At 43.4% G+C, this 17,500-nt stretch overlaps 1 protein-coding gene across 1 annotated transcript in view; it reads right to left on the bottom strand.

Moving 5' to 3' along the window:
* The window catches only part of dnah9l (dynein, axonemal, heavy polypeptide 9 like), a gene marked incomplete at both ends in the record, with an annotated part of 207,600 nt that overhangs the window by 55,259 nt on the left and 134,841 nt on the right, over nucleotides 1-17,500 (bottom strand). Inside the window, 11 exons of the mRNA XM_084057033.1 lie at nucleotides 744-908; nucleotides 1,240-1,444; nucleotides 2,127-2,249; nucleotides 2,896-2,998; nucleotides 4,557-4,689; nucleotides 5,704-5,877; nucleotides 7,559-7,693; nucleotides 8,846-8,947; nucleotides 11,776-11,958; nucleotides 12,756-12,899; nucleotides 14,375-14,488. Coding sequence (XP_083913159.1) covers nucleotides 744-908; nucleotides 1,240-1,444; nucleotides 2,127-2,249; nucleotides 2,896-2,998; nucleotides 4,557-4,689; nucleotides 5,704-5,877; nucleotides 7,559-7,693; nucleotides 8,846-8,947; nucleotides 11,776-11,958; nucleotides 12,756-12,899; nucleotides 14,375-14,488 — 1,581 coding nt within the window. The remainder of the gene's footprint in view (nucleotides 1-743; nucleotides 909-1,239; nucleotides 1,445-2,126; nucleotides 2,250-2,895; nucleotides 2,999-4,556; nucleotides 4,690-5,703; nucleotides 5,878-7,558; nucleotides 7,694-8,845; nucleotides 8,948-11,775; nucleotides 11,959-12,755; nucleotides 12,900-14,374; nucleotides 14,489-17,500) is intronic.

The raw sequence follows: 17,500 nt of genomic DNA, 5'->3' as shown, positions 1-17,500 counted from the left end.
TATTCAAAAATAGCAGATCTACAAGCTCATAGCGCGGCACCGAGTGCCGCGCTACGAGCTTGTAGATCTGCTATTTTTGAAAAATCGTGAAAATGTGTGCAAATCTTTTAATATATATTGTTTTAAAGCAAAACCTTTTAACTCAAATCTTTGCTTCTGGGGGTCCCTGGAACATATGTTTTTAGATGGGGGTCAAATACATGTCATTTTGGGGGTCCTTGACATGGAAAAAAGAACCACTGATATTATGGCGACATACGTTTTTTCAAAAAACTGTTGAATCCCCCAGAAGCAAAGATTTGAGTTACAAATGTTCGCTTTTGTAACTCAAATCTCAAGATTTGCAAAAAAAAATACGATTTTTCAAAAATAGCAAATATACAAGCTCATGAGCTTGTAGATCTGCTATTTTTTGAATAGCCAAAGTGTAAAATAATGCTTTTTAGCTCAAATAATAAAATGACACAGATGCGTTCCAGGTCTTAAAGGGTTACTTAACCATATCCCATGTGTAAAATCTTTATGACAAAATGTATGAAACGTCGTGACAGCTGTAGCAGTGAGCTTGAATTAGGACACACAGACAGACAGACAGACAGACAGACAGTGAGCTTGAATTAGGACACACAGACAGACAGACAGACAGACAGACAGACAGACAGACAGAGAGCTTGAATTAGGACACACAGACACACAGACAGACAGACAGACAGACAGACAGACAGACACACACAGACACACACCTTCATCTCTATCTCAGCAGCAGTGTGTTTTGTAGTTTCCAGTTTGTCCACTAGGAGGTTGTCTCCCAGGAAGTTGCTGTCGGCAGCAGACAGTCTGGACAGAAGCTCGTCCTCCAGCTGCTTCAACTCGATCTTAAACAGGTTCTGTTGTAACGTTAACTCACTCTGTATGCACACGCACACACACACACACACACACACACACACACACACACACACACACACACACACACACACACACACACACACACACACACACACACACACACACACACACTAAAGTTAATCCTCGTCTTAACACCACAAGCCTCGCCAACTCTGCAATCGCTCTTTGTCTCTCTTTATCTATTTGTTCACGCGGCCTGGGGCGGGGCTATGACTCTGTAGTTATTCAGCTATGTCTCTGTAGTTATTCATCTATGACTCTGTAGTTATGGGGGCCCTAAGTGGTGGAACCAGAGAAGGGCAGGAGGGGGGGGGGAGGGGAGCGGCCCACCTTGAAGTGCTCCAGGTCGGGTCTCTCCTGGTTGACCACCTGGGCCAGAAGCTGGTCCTCCAGACCGTCCCGGGTCACAGTGAAGTTGATCAGGGTGGTCTGAGCCTGGATCTCCGGCTTGTAGTGAGGGTTGGCCAGCTTAGTGTGAAGGATGAGTCTGAAGGCCGGGTTAAAATAGCACTCTTTATCTCCCACCTTTATGTAGCTGTAAGGACACACAATGACATGAATAAAAGGTTAAAATAGCACCCTTTATCTCCCACCTTTATGTAGCTGTTAGGACACACAATGACATGAATAAAAGGTTAAAATAGCACCCTTTATCTCCCACCTTTATGTAGCTGTTAGGACACACAATGACATGAATGAAAGGTTAAAATAGCACCTCTATAGGACACACTGGAGTTAAAGTTTAGATTTTTGTTTAAAGTTTTTTGAGATTTGCAAAATGTGACGATTTGGGAATTTTTAGAGAATGCAGAATCCAAAAATATATGTTGGCATTTGCACTGTGTGTGTGTGTGTGTGTGTGTGTGTGTGTGTGTGTGTGTGTGTGTGTGCGGTGTGGTGTGTGTGTCTGTGTGTGTCTGTGTGTGTGTGTGTGTGTGTGTGTGTGTGTGTGTGTGTGTGTGTGTGTGTGTGTGTGTGTGTGTGTGTGTGCGGTGTGGTGTGTGTGTGTGTGTGTGTGTGTCTGTGTCTGTGTGTGTGTGTGTGTGTGTGTGTGTGTGTGTGTGTGTGTGTGTGTGTGTGTGTGCGCGGTGTGGTGTGTGTGTGTGTGTGTGTGTGTGTGTGTGTGTGGTGTGTGTGTGTGTGTGTGTGTGTGTGTGTGTGTGTGTGTGTGTGTGTGTGTGTGTGTGTGTGTGTGTGTGTGTGTGTGTGAGAGTTACCTGCCCTTCTTAATGGTGTGTCGTCCCAGCAGGGGGTCTATGACGGGGTCAAAGGTCTCCTCCAGGTTCTCAATGAGGACGGTGTCTCCTGAGACCACAGCCTGTTCTATGACGTCTACATACCTGTTACCATGGTTACCATGTTAATAACATGTTAATAACATGACCACAGCCTGTTCTATGACGTCTACATACCTGTTACCATGGTTACCATGTTAATAACATGTTAATAACATGTTAATAACATGACCACAGCCTGTTCTATGACATCTACCATGTTAATAACATGTTATTGACATGTTAATAACATGTTATTGACATGTTATTATCACCAGTGTGCAGACTCTATTAGGTTTTTGTAATTTCAGATGTGCGTGCACTACCTTTTTCATAATAACATGTTAATAACCTGAGACCACAGCATAATAATTATAATAACTACATTAAACATGACGTCTACATAACTGTTAATAATAATATAAAACTGTGAAAGATAATATATATATATATATATATATATATATATATATATATATATATATATATATATATATATATATATATATATATATATATATATATAACATTAAACGTGTATACATGTTTCTTCTTTATATTCAATGTGAATGAATATAAATGAATGTGAGATGAGGGTTTTAGTCAGGACCGAAAGAGTAATTAACATGATTGAGTATCTGAGGCAGACACTCGTTAAAGGAGCACTTCACTCATGTCCAACCTATCTTCATATAACTGGTGAAAGTCTCACCCTTTCTGCCCCAGACTGACCACCTTCAGGCTGCTGCCGTAACGACTCTTGATCCACTTGATGCCCTGAAGCTGAGGGTCAATGAGGAGGGGCCAGCGCTCACCTGGGTGGTCCACACACACACACACACACACACACACACACACACACACACACACACACACACACACACACACACACACACACGGTATGTCACTGACAGTTAAGCAAGGGATAATGTATGGATAGGTGGTCATTATTGAAAATTAAAGCCGGACAGGGTGATTATCCACCGAGACGAGTTCGCCTCGGAAAACAAATGAAAGTATTCCATAAGGTAACTGGAAGACTCGCCCTAAAACACGCTCATCCCCATTCTATGTACGGCCGGATTTCCCTATAAATACTGCAGGATTTGCCACTGGGTGACTGTGTTTTGTAGCCTGGTAAACCCTCCCTCCGGAAATCTCATTTCCATTTGATTTCAGGAGAGAGTCTGGCCTGAACCGCCTTTCTGCAATAATCGCTCTATACGCCGAACTGACGAGCCTATCAGCGTCGTCGCACATCGTTCTGTGATTAACAGCGACAGTTGGCCAATCAGGTGGCGAGTTCGAGTGAGCCCGAATGAAGCCGAGTGCAGCCTGACTGGGGCCGACAAAAGACGAACGGCAGCCATTGTTGTTCCTGCGAGTGCCGTGACTTCTTATTTTGGGTTTTAAAACGGTCTCAAACTTCTTTTTTGAGGCACGGAATTTACTATTAAGATATCGTTTGGATAGAATTTAGTTGTTTAACTTCATATATGTGGTCAATTAATCATGACAGAGCCTATTTAAAAATATAAATTTAGAGAACCGGCAGGGGCGGGGAGTGACACGCATGTATCCCAATAAGGCAACCTATTTTGGGCATGGCCGTCCCAAAAGTCCCGTTGCGTCACATAGTCTGGAGCTCGTCAAAATGAACTGCTGTTTGGCTGAAGGGGAAAAACGATCATTGGTTGAAGGGGTTGTCAGTCAACGGTATTACTCCCGCCCAACTCCAGCCCACAGCGAATATTGCAGAAAGGCGGTTCAGGCCAGACTCTCTCCTGAAATCAAATGGAAATGAGATTTCCGGAGGGAGGGTTTACCAGGCTATGTGTTTTGGGCAAGTGTTTTGGTATTGTTGCCTTGTTGCGCCACGGTAAATAAGGACGTGTAGTGGATCAAATAGAATGACTTTTCGGTTATTGCATTGTCTATTTCTCACTTCAAATGTTTTCAAAAACATTCTTGAGAGCAACGTTTAGTTGTAAATGACATGGTGTGTTTGTTTACATGGCTGTCATGTTGGATTACAGCATAAAACCAAGCAGCGCAGGTATGAGCAGGTGCTCTGAGTCTTTCATTAGACAGATTGATATGAACAGGTGTTCTGAGTCTTTGATTAGACAGGTTGATATGAACAGGTGTTCTAAGTCTTTGATTAGACAGGTTAATATGAGCAGGTGCTCTGAGTCTTTGATTAGACAGGTTGATATGAGCAGGTGCTCTGAGTCTTTGATTAGACAGAGGTCTGTTATTGAGCTCATCGGTCATTATCCAGAAATAACAGACCGCTGAATTCAGCAATAGACCAATCAGAATCAAGAATTCAACCAAGCCGTGTAATAATGAGGCATAAGTTACGTCACTAACAGTTAATGAGGATGGTAGCGTTCTGCGTTGACATCTTGTCACCAGGCAGACCCTCGTTGTTCCACTGAGCCACGGTGGCATCGTCTGTCATCATGGAGACCGGGTCTAACTGCTCCATCATGGGGACAGGAACCTGACAAGAGACACAACACAGGCAGTGGTGTGAGACAGGCAGCAGTGTGAGACAGGCAGCGTTGTGAGACAGGCAGCAGTGTGAGACAGGCAGCAGTGTGAGACAGGCAGCGGTGTGAGACAGGCAGCGGTGTGAGACAGGCAGCGGTGTGAGACAGGCAGCAGTGTGAGACAGGCAGCAGTGTGAGACAGGCAGCGGTGTGAGACAGGCAGCGGTGTGAGACAGGCAGTGGTGTGAGACAGGCAGCGGTGTGAGACAGGCAGCGGTGTGAGACAGGCAGCAGTGTGAGACAGGCAGCGGTGTGAGACAGGCAGCGGTTTGAGACAGGCAGCGGTGTGACACAGGCAGCGGTGTGAGACAGGCAGCAGTGTGAGACAGGCAGCAGTGTGAGACAGGCAGCAGTGTGAGACAGGCAGCGGTGTGAGACAGGCTGCAGTGTGAGACAGGCAGCAGTGTGAGACAGGCAGCGGTGTGAGACAGGCAGCGGTGTGAGACAGCCAGCAGTGTGAGACAGGCAGCAGTGTGAGACAGGCAGCGGTGTGAGACAGCCAGCAGTGTGAGACAGGCAGCAGTGTGAGACAGGCAGCAGTGTGAGACAGGCAGCGGTGTGAGACAGGCTGCAGTGTGAGACAGGCAGCAGTGTGAGACAGGCAGTGAGACAGGCAGCAGTGTGAGACAGGCAGTGAGACAGGCAGCGGTGTGAGACAGGCAGTGAGACAGGCAGCGGTGTGAGACAGGCAGTGAGACAGGCAGCGGTGTGAGACAGGCAGCAGTGTGAGACAGGCAGCGGTGTGAGACATCCAGCGGTGTGAGACAGGCAGCGGTGTGAGACATCCAGCGGTGTGAGACAGGCAGCGGTGTGAGACAGGCAGCGGTGTGAGACAGGCAGTGGTGTGAGACAGGCAGTGGTGTGAGAATAAAGGTTCTAAAGGTTCGAATAACGGTTCTAAAGGTTCAAATAAAGGTTCAAATAAAGGTTATAAAGGTTCTAATAAAGGTTCTAAAGGTTCTAACCCTCTGTGTGCGTAGGAAGGGCATCCACAGGTTCTCCAGAAGCTCTCGGCGGTATTTCTTGGAGAAGGAGCCGGCGTAGGAGATGAAGGCAGCGGTGAGCAGCAGATCTCCACACAGAGTCTCCTCCTGTTCATGATACTGAGCTACTGAGTGAGCCCACCGCACGTTCTCACTCTGAACACACACACACACACACACACACACACACACACACACACACACACACACACACACACACACACACACACACACACACGCACACACACACACACACACACACACACACACACACACACACACACACACACACAGTGAAGTAGATGGGTGGTTTTCACACCACCAGGCGAGTCCAGATCTCAAGCCACGCCTATATTTATATTTATAGTGAAACAATCTATACAGAAGCTCACACACCTATAATAACAAAAGACCAACATAGTGGTAAATATATATATATATATATATATATATATATATATATATATGTTTTCATGGTAGGCTATATAATTTGTCTCTGTTTTGGAAATAAGTTCACACAAAGTTCCGACTCTTTTATTTTGACTTTTGTTTTCCCTTTTTGACTTTTCGGTAGGACTGAACTCACACTGACTGGAGGCACATACACACTGTACCATATTTCGTCCGATTATGCTGTCGGGGACTTTTTTTGGGGCTCGCCGACAAAACCCCCGATCTGACGCAGATCAGGCTGGGATCGGCGATGTTTTGGTCGCTGTGTGTGAAAGCCTCTGCGAGAGGATACTGCCACGATAATTGCGCTCGGCGATGGCTCCCCGACCGTTTCAAATATCTAGCAGGTTAGATATTCGGCTCCGTCGCCGACTGGAATTTAGACAATATCATACAGTATGAAAGGAGCTGAGACCACTCTGCGAGGAGATCAGCGCCACAGCCAATCAGAGCGCATTACAGCAGCCACCGTGGCTAGGAGAAGATCACTGGACCTGACCAAACAGCAACAAACAGACCTATTTTCCAAATCCACACAGATCTTGTATGGGGGTCTATGGCACAACATATCTTCAGAAGGGGGGAGGTCTGCGGACAAATATTAATTTGGGGGTCCTTGCTCCTTGAGAGAGAGAGAGAGAGAGAGTCGTGCATATATCACGGGAGGTGTCGGTTAAAATTAATTGGCATAAAACAATGGGATGTATTGGATGGGTCTGGATGCATCCTAGTGAACTATTATACAGTGTGTAATCCCTGGTCGGGGATCAATCTATAGTGTGAAAACCACAACGATATATGACAGATATATGACATTATTGACATATATGACAGCCCATTTCAAGAAGTAAACTCCTGCTGTGTGTAATGCTTAACGATCAGACGACTCCCCGACCACTTTAAACGTCCTACAGCAGGGTTCCCCAATTAGTTTTGCCCAAGGGCCAAATTCTGTCTCGGGTGCCAAGCTGAGGGCCGGTGCCCTCGCGCCCGAATTCAGAACGCGCGCAAAGCGCGCGTGCACATTTTTTTTTTGCTGTTTTGGGCGGGTTTTGGGCGAAAATTTCACGGTTTTGGGTGGATTTTGATTTCTGTTTTTGTCAACTTTATTTCGATTTTTTTTCCCCTCTAATCTAGCTAATTTGACAGTTATTTTAGGCCTGGGGTTCTTGTGTAGTGCTTTTCAGGGGGGTCTGTTATAATTTTTACACACAATTTGTAAGTTTGTGTGAATTTGATTATTATTTTTAATTTTTATTTTTTTTTATGCCAGGAGTCGTCGCGGGCCGCACAGTTGCCTCTCGCGGGCCGCAAATGGCCCGCGGGCCGCCTGTCCTACACCCTGTCCTACAGTGTTTTAATATGGTGTGATGGCGACGCCCACCTCCAGGCCTTTGACCAGCCGATTGGCCAGCTCTATGGTGGTGTTGGTGTGGTTGACCTCGTCCTGACAGCGAACCTTCTCTGAGGTCGCCTTACTGAACGACGAGGTCAGGCTGTCCAGACTGCTGTCTAGTTCCTACAGAGAGACAGAGAGACCTTTACTATGAGTAGAGAGAGAGAGAGAGAGAGAGAGAGAGAGAGACAGACAGACAGACAGACAGACAGACAGACAGACAGACAGACAGACAGACAGACAGACAGACAGACAGACAGAACCTGGCATAAAGTAATAGAATACTTTCGTTACCGGTAGGAAGGAAATACTTAGTTTTGTTGTTACTTTTGGGTCAATATATTAATGTATTTATTAAGTAGTGTGTAATACCATGTTGTTAGGGGCTCAGAGTCTTGCTCAAGGACACTTCCACACTAACTCTGAGGGAGCCCCCCAGCCCGGGATCGAACTGTGAACCTTGTGGTTTCCAGTTCACTCTACCGGGCCACTCTACCCCTGAGCCACTGCCGCCCCCTTTTACATCTTTTCTTTATTTTAGAAATCATTCTAAAACAGTTCATAATCATTAACTTGTGACGGGCGTTGTAGAACATTGGTTCTCAAAGTGGGGTCCGGGGACCCCCAGCTAAATGATACCCCCAGCTAAATGATAGATTAGGCACCAAATGGACCCTTATGGGTCTGTAACTCTGAGAGTTAAATTAACATTGATTTTACAATATAAATTGGGGTCCCAGAGATAGAGATGCCATTAAATGGGGGTCTGTAGCCCTAATGCATGTCAAACTGGGGGTCCTTGAAATTAAAATGGTTGAGATTCATTGCTAGAGCCGTAAAAAAATCTTCTCTTATGGGGGTCCCTGGCATATCTTTTCAAATCGGGGTCCGCGGGCTAATGAGTGTCAATTTGGGGGTCCTTGACATGAAAAAGTTTGAGAACCACTGTTGTAGAAGATGTACTATTAATACAATAATGAACATATTTAAGGTGTTTTTAATTGTAGTTATACAGGGTATTATAATGTATTAAAGGAGGAGGAGGAGGAGGGTGATATGGGTCATTGCATGTACTCCTACGGGCTGGAGGGGGGGGCACCTGTCAGTGGGGAGTGTTGGGCGGGAGTAGTAGGACGAAGGCTCTACGTCCTCCCGCTGGGGGCTCCTCACTGGTAGGTGAGTCAGTAGGATACAACAGTGACAACACAGAGAGTGTATGTGTGTGTGTGTGTGTGTGTGTGTGTGTGTGTGTGTGTGTGTGTGTGTGTGTCTCACATTGAGCTTCTTCCTGATGACGTCCAGTTTGTCCGCTGCCTCGGCCAGGTCAGCGTTGGCCTGGAACAGACTCATCCTCTTCACCTCCACCTCACACAACACCTACACACACACACGCACGCACGCACGCACGCACGCACGCACGCACGCACGCACGCACGCACGCACGCACGCACGCACGCACACACACACACACACACACACACACACACACACACACACACACACACACACACACACACACACACACACACACACACACACACACACACACACACACACACACACACACACACACACACACGTACATTTACTGGACAGATTGTCATTAAACGTTGTGGATGATGTAACATGGAATATATTAACATTACAGCCACTGGCTACAAGGAGGCCAACTCCCAAAAAGATTTTCCTTGGTATGTTTTTTGTATTTTTTTAGTATATATATATGTATATATATATATATATATATATATATATATATATATATATATATATATATATATATATATATATATATATAGCTGTCCCCTATACACACACAGTGTGTGTGTGTGTGTGTGTGTGTGTGTGTGTGTGTGTGTGTACTCACAAAGATCTGTCCAGGACAGCAGGAGGGATGGAAAGAAACACAACACATTGTTAACACAACAGTACACAATGTCAACACAACGTTAAACACATCAGTGATTCTCAATCTAGTCGCACCACAGGAAGTGGAGCGCTGAGGGCAGACCAAAACCCCGGTTTCCTTGCGTACAGGTGCTCCATTTAGCCCCCCCCCCCCCCCAGAGCCAAGTGAAAGAGTAAAAAACAGCAGAGGGCGCTGTTTTTCCTTTTTATTCGGTGATGGGTTCCCAGATTGCTGAACTGTCCACAGCCCTCCTATGAGACACGGACGAGTAGATATTTTCTTTTTTTACAATTCAATCATGAACAGCAGTGAGGAGCAATCATTAACATATCATTAACATATCATTAACATATCATTAACATATCATTAACACATTCCCTGAGATCTCCGCCAAAATTCTATTCAAAAACATTTTTCTTTTAGAAAAAAAAAGAGGCTCTAACACAACTTAGGAATGATCCCTTTACTGAGAGAAGCAATGGATGGATGTGACGTCATCCCAAAAAACACTTCTGTTCATTCACTACTATGTTATGATCTGTAGAAAAACATCTATTTAACTAAACACTATGTTATGATCTGTAGAAAAACATCTATTTAACTAAACACTATGTTATGATCTGTATAAAAACATCTATTTAACTAAACACTATGTTATGATCTGTAGAAAAACATCTATTTAACTAAACACTATGTTATGATCTGTATAAAAACATCTATTTAACTAAACACTATGTTATGATCTGTAGAAAAACATCTATTTAACTAAACACTATGTTATGATCTGTAGAAAAACATCTATTTAACTAAACACTATGTTATGATCTGTATAAAAACATCTATTTAACTAAACACTATGTTATGATCTGTAGAAAAACATCTATTTAACTAAACACTATGTTATGATCTGTAGAAAAACATCTATTTAACTAAACACTATGTTATGATCTGTAGAAAAACATCTATTTAACTAAACACTATGTTATGATCTGTATAAAAACATCTATTTAACTAAACACTATGTTATGATCTGTATAAAAACATCTATTTAACTAAACACTATGTTATGATCTGTAGAAAAACATCTATTTAACTAAACACTATGTTATGATCTGTAGAAAAACATCTATTTAACTAAACACTATGTTATGATCTGTAGAAAAACATCTATTTAACTAAACACTATGTTATGATCTGTATAAAAACATCTATTTAACTAAACACTATGTTATGATCTGTAGAAAAACATCTATTTAACTAAACACTATGTTATGATCTGTAGAAAAACATCTATTTAACTAAACACTATGTTATGATCTGTAGAAAAACATCTATTTAACTAAACACTATGTTATGATCTGTAGAAAAACATCTATTTAACTAAACACTATGTTATGATCTGTATAAAAACATCTATTTAACTAAACACTATGTTATGATCTGTAGAAAAACATCTATTTAACTAAACACTATGTTATGATCTGTAGAAAAACATCTATTTAACTAAACACTATGTTATGATCTGTAGAAAAACATCTATTTAACTAAACACTATGTTATGATCTGTATAAAAACATCTATTTAACTAAACACTATGTTATGATCTGTAGAAAAACATCTATTTAACTAAACACTATGTTATGATCTGTAGAAAAACATCTATTTAACTAAACACTATGTTATGATCTGTAGAAAAACATCTATTTAACTAAACACTATGTTATGATCTGTAGAAAAACATCTATTTAACTAAACACTATGTTATGATCTGTAGAAAAACATCTATTTAACTAAACACTATGTTATGATCTGTAGAAAAACATCTATTTAACTAAACACTATGTTATGATCTGTAGAAAAACATCTATTTAACTAAACACTATGTTAACAAATGACATGGAACTCTTAGATATCCCAATAGATGAACTCGTCTAGATGCTTGTAGATGTGTTATTTTTGACTGTAGCTGCTGTATTTCTCTCAGAGGAGTGTAATTAGTCACCCAGGGGCAGGCGGATTTCAGCCACACTGTAGTGCACTCTGAGATCTGTCAGCAGCCAATGAGAGCGTGAGTCACATGGGGGCGCGGCTGCACACAGGCAGTGCACACAATGCTGCACACAGACACACAACCCGAGCACGGTTTCATAGTAAGCTCCACTTGCGCTGCGTTCGCAATAACCCAGGCAGAGGTGTGTGTGTGTGTGTGTGTGTGTGTGTGTGTGTGTGTGTGTGTGTGTGTGTGTGTGTGTGTGTGTGTGTGTGTGTGTGTGTGTGTGTGTGTGTGTGTGTGTACCTCATGGAAGCGTATCATATTTATAACCCAGGCACAGAGGCCAGCAGCAGCAGAGGATTTCTGTCGTACGAACTCTGGGTTGAACTCTGGGTCACTGAGGTAGTCGTCTCTGACACAACGCACCGTGGGCTCAGGGATGTGTTCCTTATCAAAGCTCACCAGGTTCTGTAGAAACTCATCTACCTTATAGAGGTATAACATATAGAACACATGTTATAGAGTTATAACATATAGAACACACCTTATAGAGTTATAACATATAGAACACATGTTATAACATATAGAACACATGTGTATGCACGTTCTCGCGCGTGGCTAACTGGCTATATATGGAAAACTCGCTCCTGCGTTCTTCAATTGATTTCTGAACGAACCTGACCACTGAATGTACACTATTGTTGAAGGCTGGTGTACTGTGTAGACCGAAATTGCCGTGGGTTTTTGTATTAAAAGGGCCCTTGATATGGATGCATCATGCGATAGGCAGTAGCCCTGGAACATGAATGTGAACCATGGCTACATATGCGGCAATGGATTACAAGAACGCTCGTCCCCAAACACACTCGCCCGGGTCTAATCCGGCGGCCTCTGTCCGCGAAATGAATGGGGGTGAGTGTGTTTTGGGGCGAGTGTTCTGTTTACCACCGGAACGCTCGCCCAGAATCGCTTTTTTTTTACTCTCTCTCACTCTGCTGCTGGCTCAGTGAGCGTGAGCAGCACAGTGCAAGTTAACGCTGTCAGCGCCATCCTCATAATAGATAAATACACATTCAGACAGAACAGAATTCAAAAATATATTATAAAAATAAATACAATAAAAAAAATATATATATATATATTTTTTTTTCATGGAGCCCGAGGCTCGGCTCGGCCCGACCAATTAGCATACTTTTGAGGCCCGGCTCGGCCCGAAAACGTCGGGTCGGGTTCGGGTAGAATTTGAGAACTCTAGTTCTAGTGCAGAGCCCTGTGGGACTCACCTTGCTCATGACCATCTTGGCAGCCTTCCAGCTCCGGTCTTTAGGGATTTTCCCCGGAGGAGACATGAGGACCAACACAGCTGCTGAGACGTTAGCGACGATGGAGGGAGGGTTAGGGAAGGTCCTCAGCTCTGTCAGGTTCATCTACACACACACACACACACACACACACACACACACACACACACACACACACACACACACACACACACACACACACACACACACACACACACACACACACACACACACACACACACACACACACACACACACGCACACACACACACACAGTGTAGTTATGTCAAATTCATGTAGAAATGTACAGGGACACAGTGTGTTACTCTTATGTGAGTGTGTGTCAGTGGTTTTACTGTAGATGTGTGTCAGTGGTTTTACTGTAGATGTGTGTCAGTGGTTTTACTCTAGATGTGTGTCAGTGGTTTTACTGTAGATGTGTGTCAGTGGTTTTACTGTAGATGTGTGTCAGTGGTTTTACTCTAGATGTGTGTCAGTGGTTTTACTCTAGATGTGTGTCAGTGGTTTTACTCTAGATGTGTGTCAGTGGTTTTACTCTAGATGTGTGTCAGTGGTTTTACTGTAGATGTGTGTCAGTGGTTTTACTGTAGATGTGTGTCAGTGGTTTTACTCTAGATGTGTGTCAGTGGTTTTACTCTAGATGTGTGTCAGTGGTTTTACTCTAGATGTGTGTCAGTGGTTTTACTCTAGATGTGTGTCAGTGGTTTTACTCTAGATGCGTGTCAGTGGTTTTACTCTAGATGTGTGTCAGTGGTTTTACTCTAGATGTGTGTCAGTGGTTTTACTCTAGATGTGTGTCAGTGGTTTTACTGTAGATGTGTGTCAGTGGTTTTACTCTAGATGTGTGTCAGTGGTTTTACTGTAGATGTGTGTCAGTGGTTTTACTGTAGATGTGTGTCAGTGGTTTTACTGTAGATGTGTGTCAGTGGTTTTACTGTAGATGTGTGTCAGTGGTTTTACTCTAGATGTGTGTCAGTGGTTTTACTGTAGATGTGTGTCAGTGGTTTTACTCTAGATGTGTGTCAGTGGTTTTACTGTAGATGTGTGTCAGTGGTTTTACTCTAGATGTGTGTCAGTGGTTTTACTCTAGATGGCACGTTTTCTCCCCGATTCTACGAGACTCTGATACGTCTTTTAAAGTGATCAGGGTAGAGGTCGTAGGTCGTAGAGGTAGGTACGTTAGTGTGTACTCTGTGTATTGTGTTCAGGGCTGTATGTGTGTGTTAGGTGTGTAGTTAGTGTACTCTGTTTAGTGTGTTCAGGGCTGTATGTGTGTGTTAGGTGTGTAGTTAGTGTGTACTCTGTGTAGTGTGTTCAGGGCTGTACGTGTGTGTTAGGTGTGTAGTTAGTGTGTACTCTGTTTAGTGTGTTCAGGGCTGTATGTGTGTGTTAGGTGTGTAGTTAGTGTGTACTCTGTTTAGTGTCTTCAGGGCTGTATGTGTGTGTTAAGTGTGTAGTTAGTGTGTACTCTGTTTAGTGTGTTCAGGGCTGTATGTGTGTGTTAGGTGTGTAGTTAGTGTGTACTCTGTTTAGTGTGTTCAGGGCTGTATGTGTGTGTTAGGTGTGTAGTTAGTGTGTACTCTGTTTAGTGTGTTCAGGGCGTGGTCTGCAGCCTGTAGAGCAGGCTCCGCCTTGGCCAGGTCGTCTTCACTCTCCTTCTGCTGCTTGGTCACTTCTGATTGGATGGCTGCCACCTGAACCAATCACAACACAGAGAGCAGATCACATGACTGCTACCTGAACCAATCACAACACAGAGAGTAGATCACATGACTGCAACCTGACTGACACATGTGCAGCCCTATGAATAGCAGTATGGCACTTAAAAAAAAACACATTTATGTTTTTTTTTAAGTGAGTCATGTGATGACCACACACCGCCCACTTCACACTGGGTGTGATTTTATTTAACTTCTTACTGAAAAAAGCTGTATCTCGGCTCCTGAGCACTTTTTTTTTTACAATGTATTTTTGGCCTTGGCACAGGGATGATAAAGCCAGAAATAAGTTTGGCACTGAATGAGTTAACACATTGCGTGCCAATCTTGTAGTTCTACGCAAAGTGGTCTTTTTTTTTTCTTGCAGTGACACATTTCATTGTAGCACACCGGAAACGGAAGTTAATGTCAATGGAAGATTTTCGTTCCCATCCGCCGCCGCTCTAAAGCTTCCCCTAACCCGCCATTATCTCGGTGTTGTTTTTCTCCTCGCTGAACGCTGTTTAACAGAAACTGCGACGACTGCACAATGGATTGTCACCGATTGAAACGGTCTTCTCTGGGACACTCACACAGCTACCCTGTGTGTCTACACACAGTTTAACTCACACAACTACCCTGTGTGTCTACAAACAGTTTAACTCACACAACTACCCTGTGTGTCTACAAACAGTTTAACTCACACAGCTACCCTGTGTGTCTACACACAGTTTAACTCACACAGCTACCCTGTGTGTCTACACACAGTTTAACTCACACAGCTACCCTGTGTGTCTACAAACAGTTTAACTCACACATCTACCCTGTGTGTCTACAAACAGTTTAACTCACACAGCTACCCTGTGTGTCTACACACAGTTTAACTCACACAACTACCCTGTGTGTCTACAAACAGTTTAACTCACACAGCTACCCTGTGTGTCTACAAACAGTTTAACTCACACAGCTACCCTGTGTGTCTACAAACAGTTTAACTCACACAGCTACCCTGTGTGTCTACAAACAGTTTAACTCACACAGCTACCCTGTGTGTCTACACACAGTTTAACTCACACAACTACCCTGTGTGTCTACAAACAGTTTAACTCACACAGCTACCCTGTGTGTCTACAAACAGTTTAACTCACACATCTACCCTGTGTGTCTACAAACAGTTTAACTCACACAGCTACCCTGTGTGTCTACAAACAGTTTAACTCACACAACTACCCTGTGTGTCTACACACAGTTTAACTCACACAGCTACCCTGTGTGTCTACACACAGTTTAACTCACACAGCTACCCTGTGTGTCTACACACAGTTTAACTCACACAGCTACCCTGTGTGTCTACACACAGTTTAACTCACACAGCTACCCTGTGTGTCTACAAACAGTTTAACTCACACAGCTACCCTGTGTGTCTACAAACAGTTTAACTCACACAGCTACCCTGTGTGTCTACACACAGTTTAACTCACACAGCTACCCTGTGTGTCTACAAACAGTTTAACTCACACAGCTACCCTGTGTGTCTACAAACAGTTTAACTCACACAGCTACCCTGTGTGTCTACACACAGTTTAACTCACACAACTACCCTGTGTGTCTACAAACAGTTTAACTCACACAGCTACCCTGTGTGTCTACAAACAGTTTAACTCACACAGCTACCCTGTGTGTCTACAAACAGTTTAACTCACACAGCTACCCTGTGTGTCTACACACAGTTTAACTCACACAGCTACCCTGTGTGTCTACACACAGTTTAACTCACACAGCTACCCTGTGTGTCTACACACAGTTTAACTCACACAACTACCCTGTGTGTCTACAAACAGTTTAACTCACACAGCTACCCTGTGTGTCTACAAACAGTTTAACTCACACAGCTACCCTGTGTGTCTACAAACAGTTTAACTCACACAGCTACCCTGTGTGTCTACAAACAGTTTAACTCACACAGTTACCCTGTGTGTCTACAAACAGTTTAACTCACACATCTACCCTGTGTGTCTACAAACAGTTTAACTCACACATCTACCCTGTGTGTCTACACACAGTTTAACTCACACAGCTACCCTGTGTGTCTACACACAGTTTAACTCACACAACTACCCTGTGTGTCTACACACAGTTTAACTCACACAACTACCCTGTGTGTCTACAAACAGTTTAACTCACACAGCTACCCTGTGTGTCTACACACAGTTTAACTCACACAACTACCCTGTGTATCTACACACAGTTTAACTCACACAACTACCCTGTGTGTCTACACACAGTTTAACTCACACAACTACCCTGTGTGTCTACAAACAGTTTAACTCACACAACTACCATGTGTGTCTACACACAGTTTAACTCACACAGCTACCCTGTGTGTCTACAAACACTTTAACTCACACAGCTACCCTGTGTGTCTACAAACAGTTTAACTCACACAGCTACCCTGTGTGTCTACACACAGTTTAACTCACACAGCTACCCTGTGTGTCTACACACAGTTTAACTCACACAGCTACCCTGTGTGTCTACAAACAGTTTAACTCACACAGCTACCCTGTGTGTCTACACACAGTTTAACTCACACAGCTACCCTGTGTGTCTACACACAGTTTAACTCACATAGCTACCCTGTGTGTCTACACACAGTTTAACTCACATAGCTACCCTGTGTGTCTACAAACAGTTTAACTCACACAGCTACCCTGTGTGTCTACACACAGTTTAACTCACACAGCTACCCTGTGTGTCTACACACAGTTTAACTCACACAACTACCCTGTGTGTCTACACACAGTTTAACTCACACAGCTACCCTGTGTGTCTACACACAGTTTAACTCACACAGCTACCCTGTGTGTCTACAAACAGTTTAACTCACACAGCTACCCTGTGTGTCTACAAACAGTTTAACTCACACAGCTACCCTGTGTGTCTACACACAGTTTAACTCACACAGCTACCCTGTGTGTCTACACACAGTTTAACTCACAAAGCTACCCT

Source organism: Gymnoscopelus microlampas, assembly GCF_963454915.1.
Source record: "Gymnoscopelus microlampas genome assembly, chromosome: 5".
Taxonomy (NCBI): Eukaryota; Metazoa; Chordata; class Actinopteri; order Myctophiformes; family Myctophidae; genus Gymnoscopelus; species Gymnoscopelus microlampas.
Note: the sequence above shows the minus strand (reverse complement) of the source record. Positions and strands in the feature narration are given on the sequence as shown.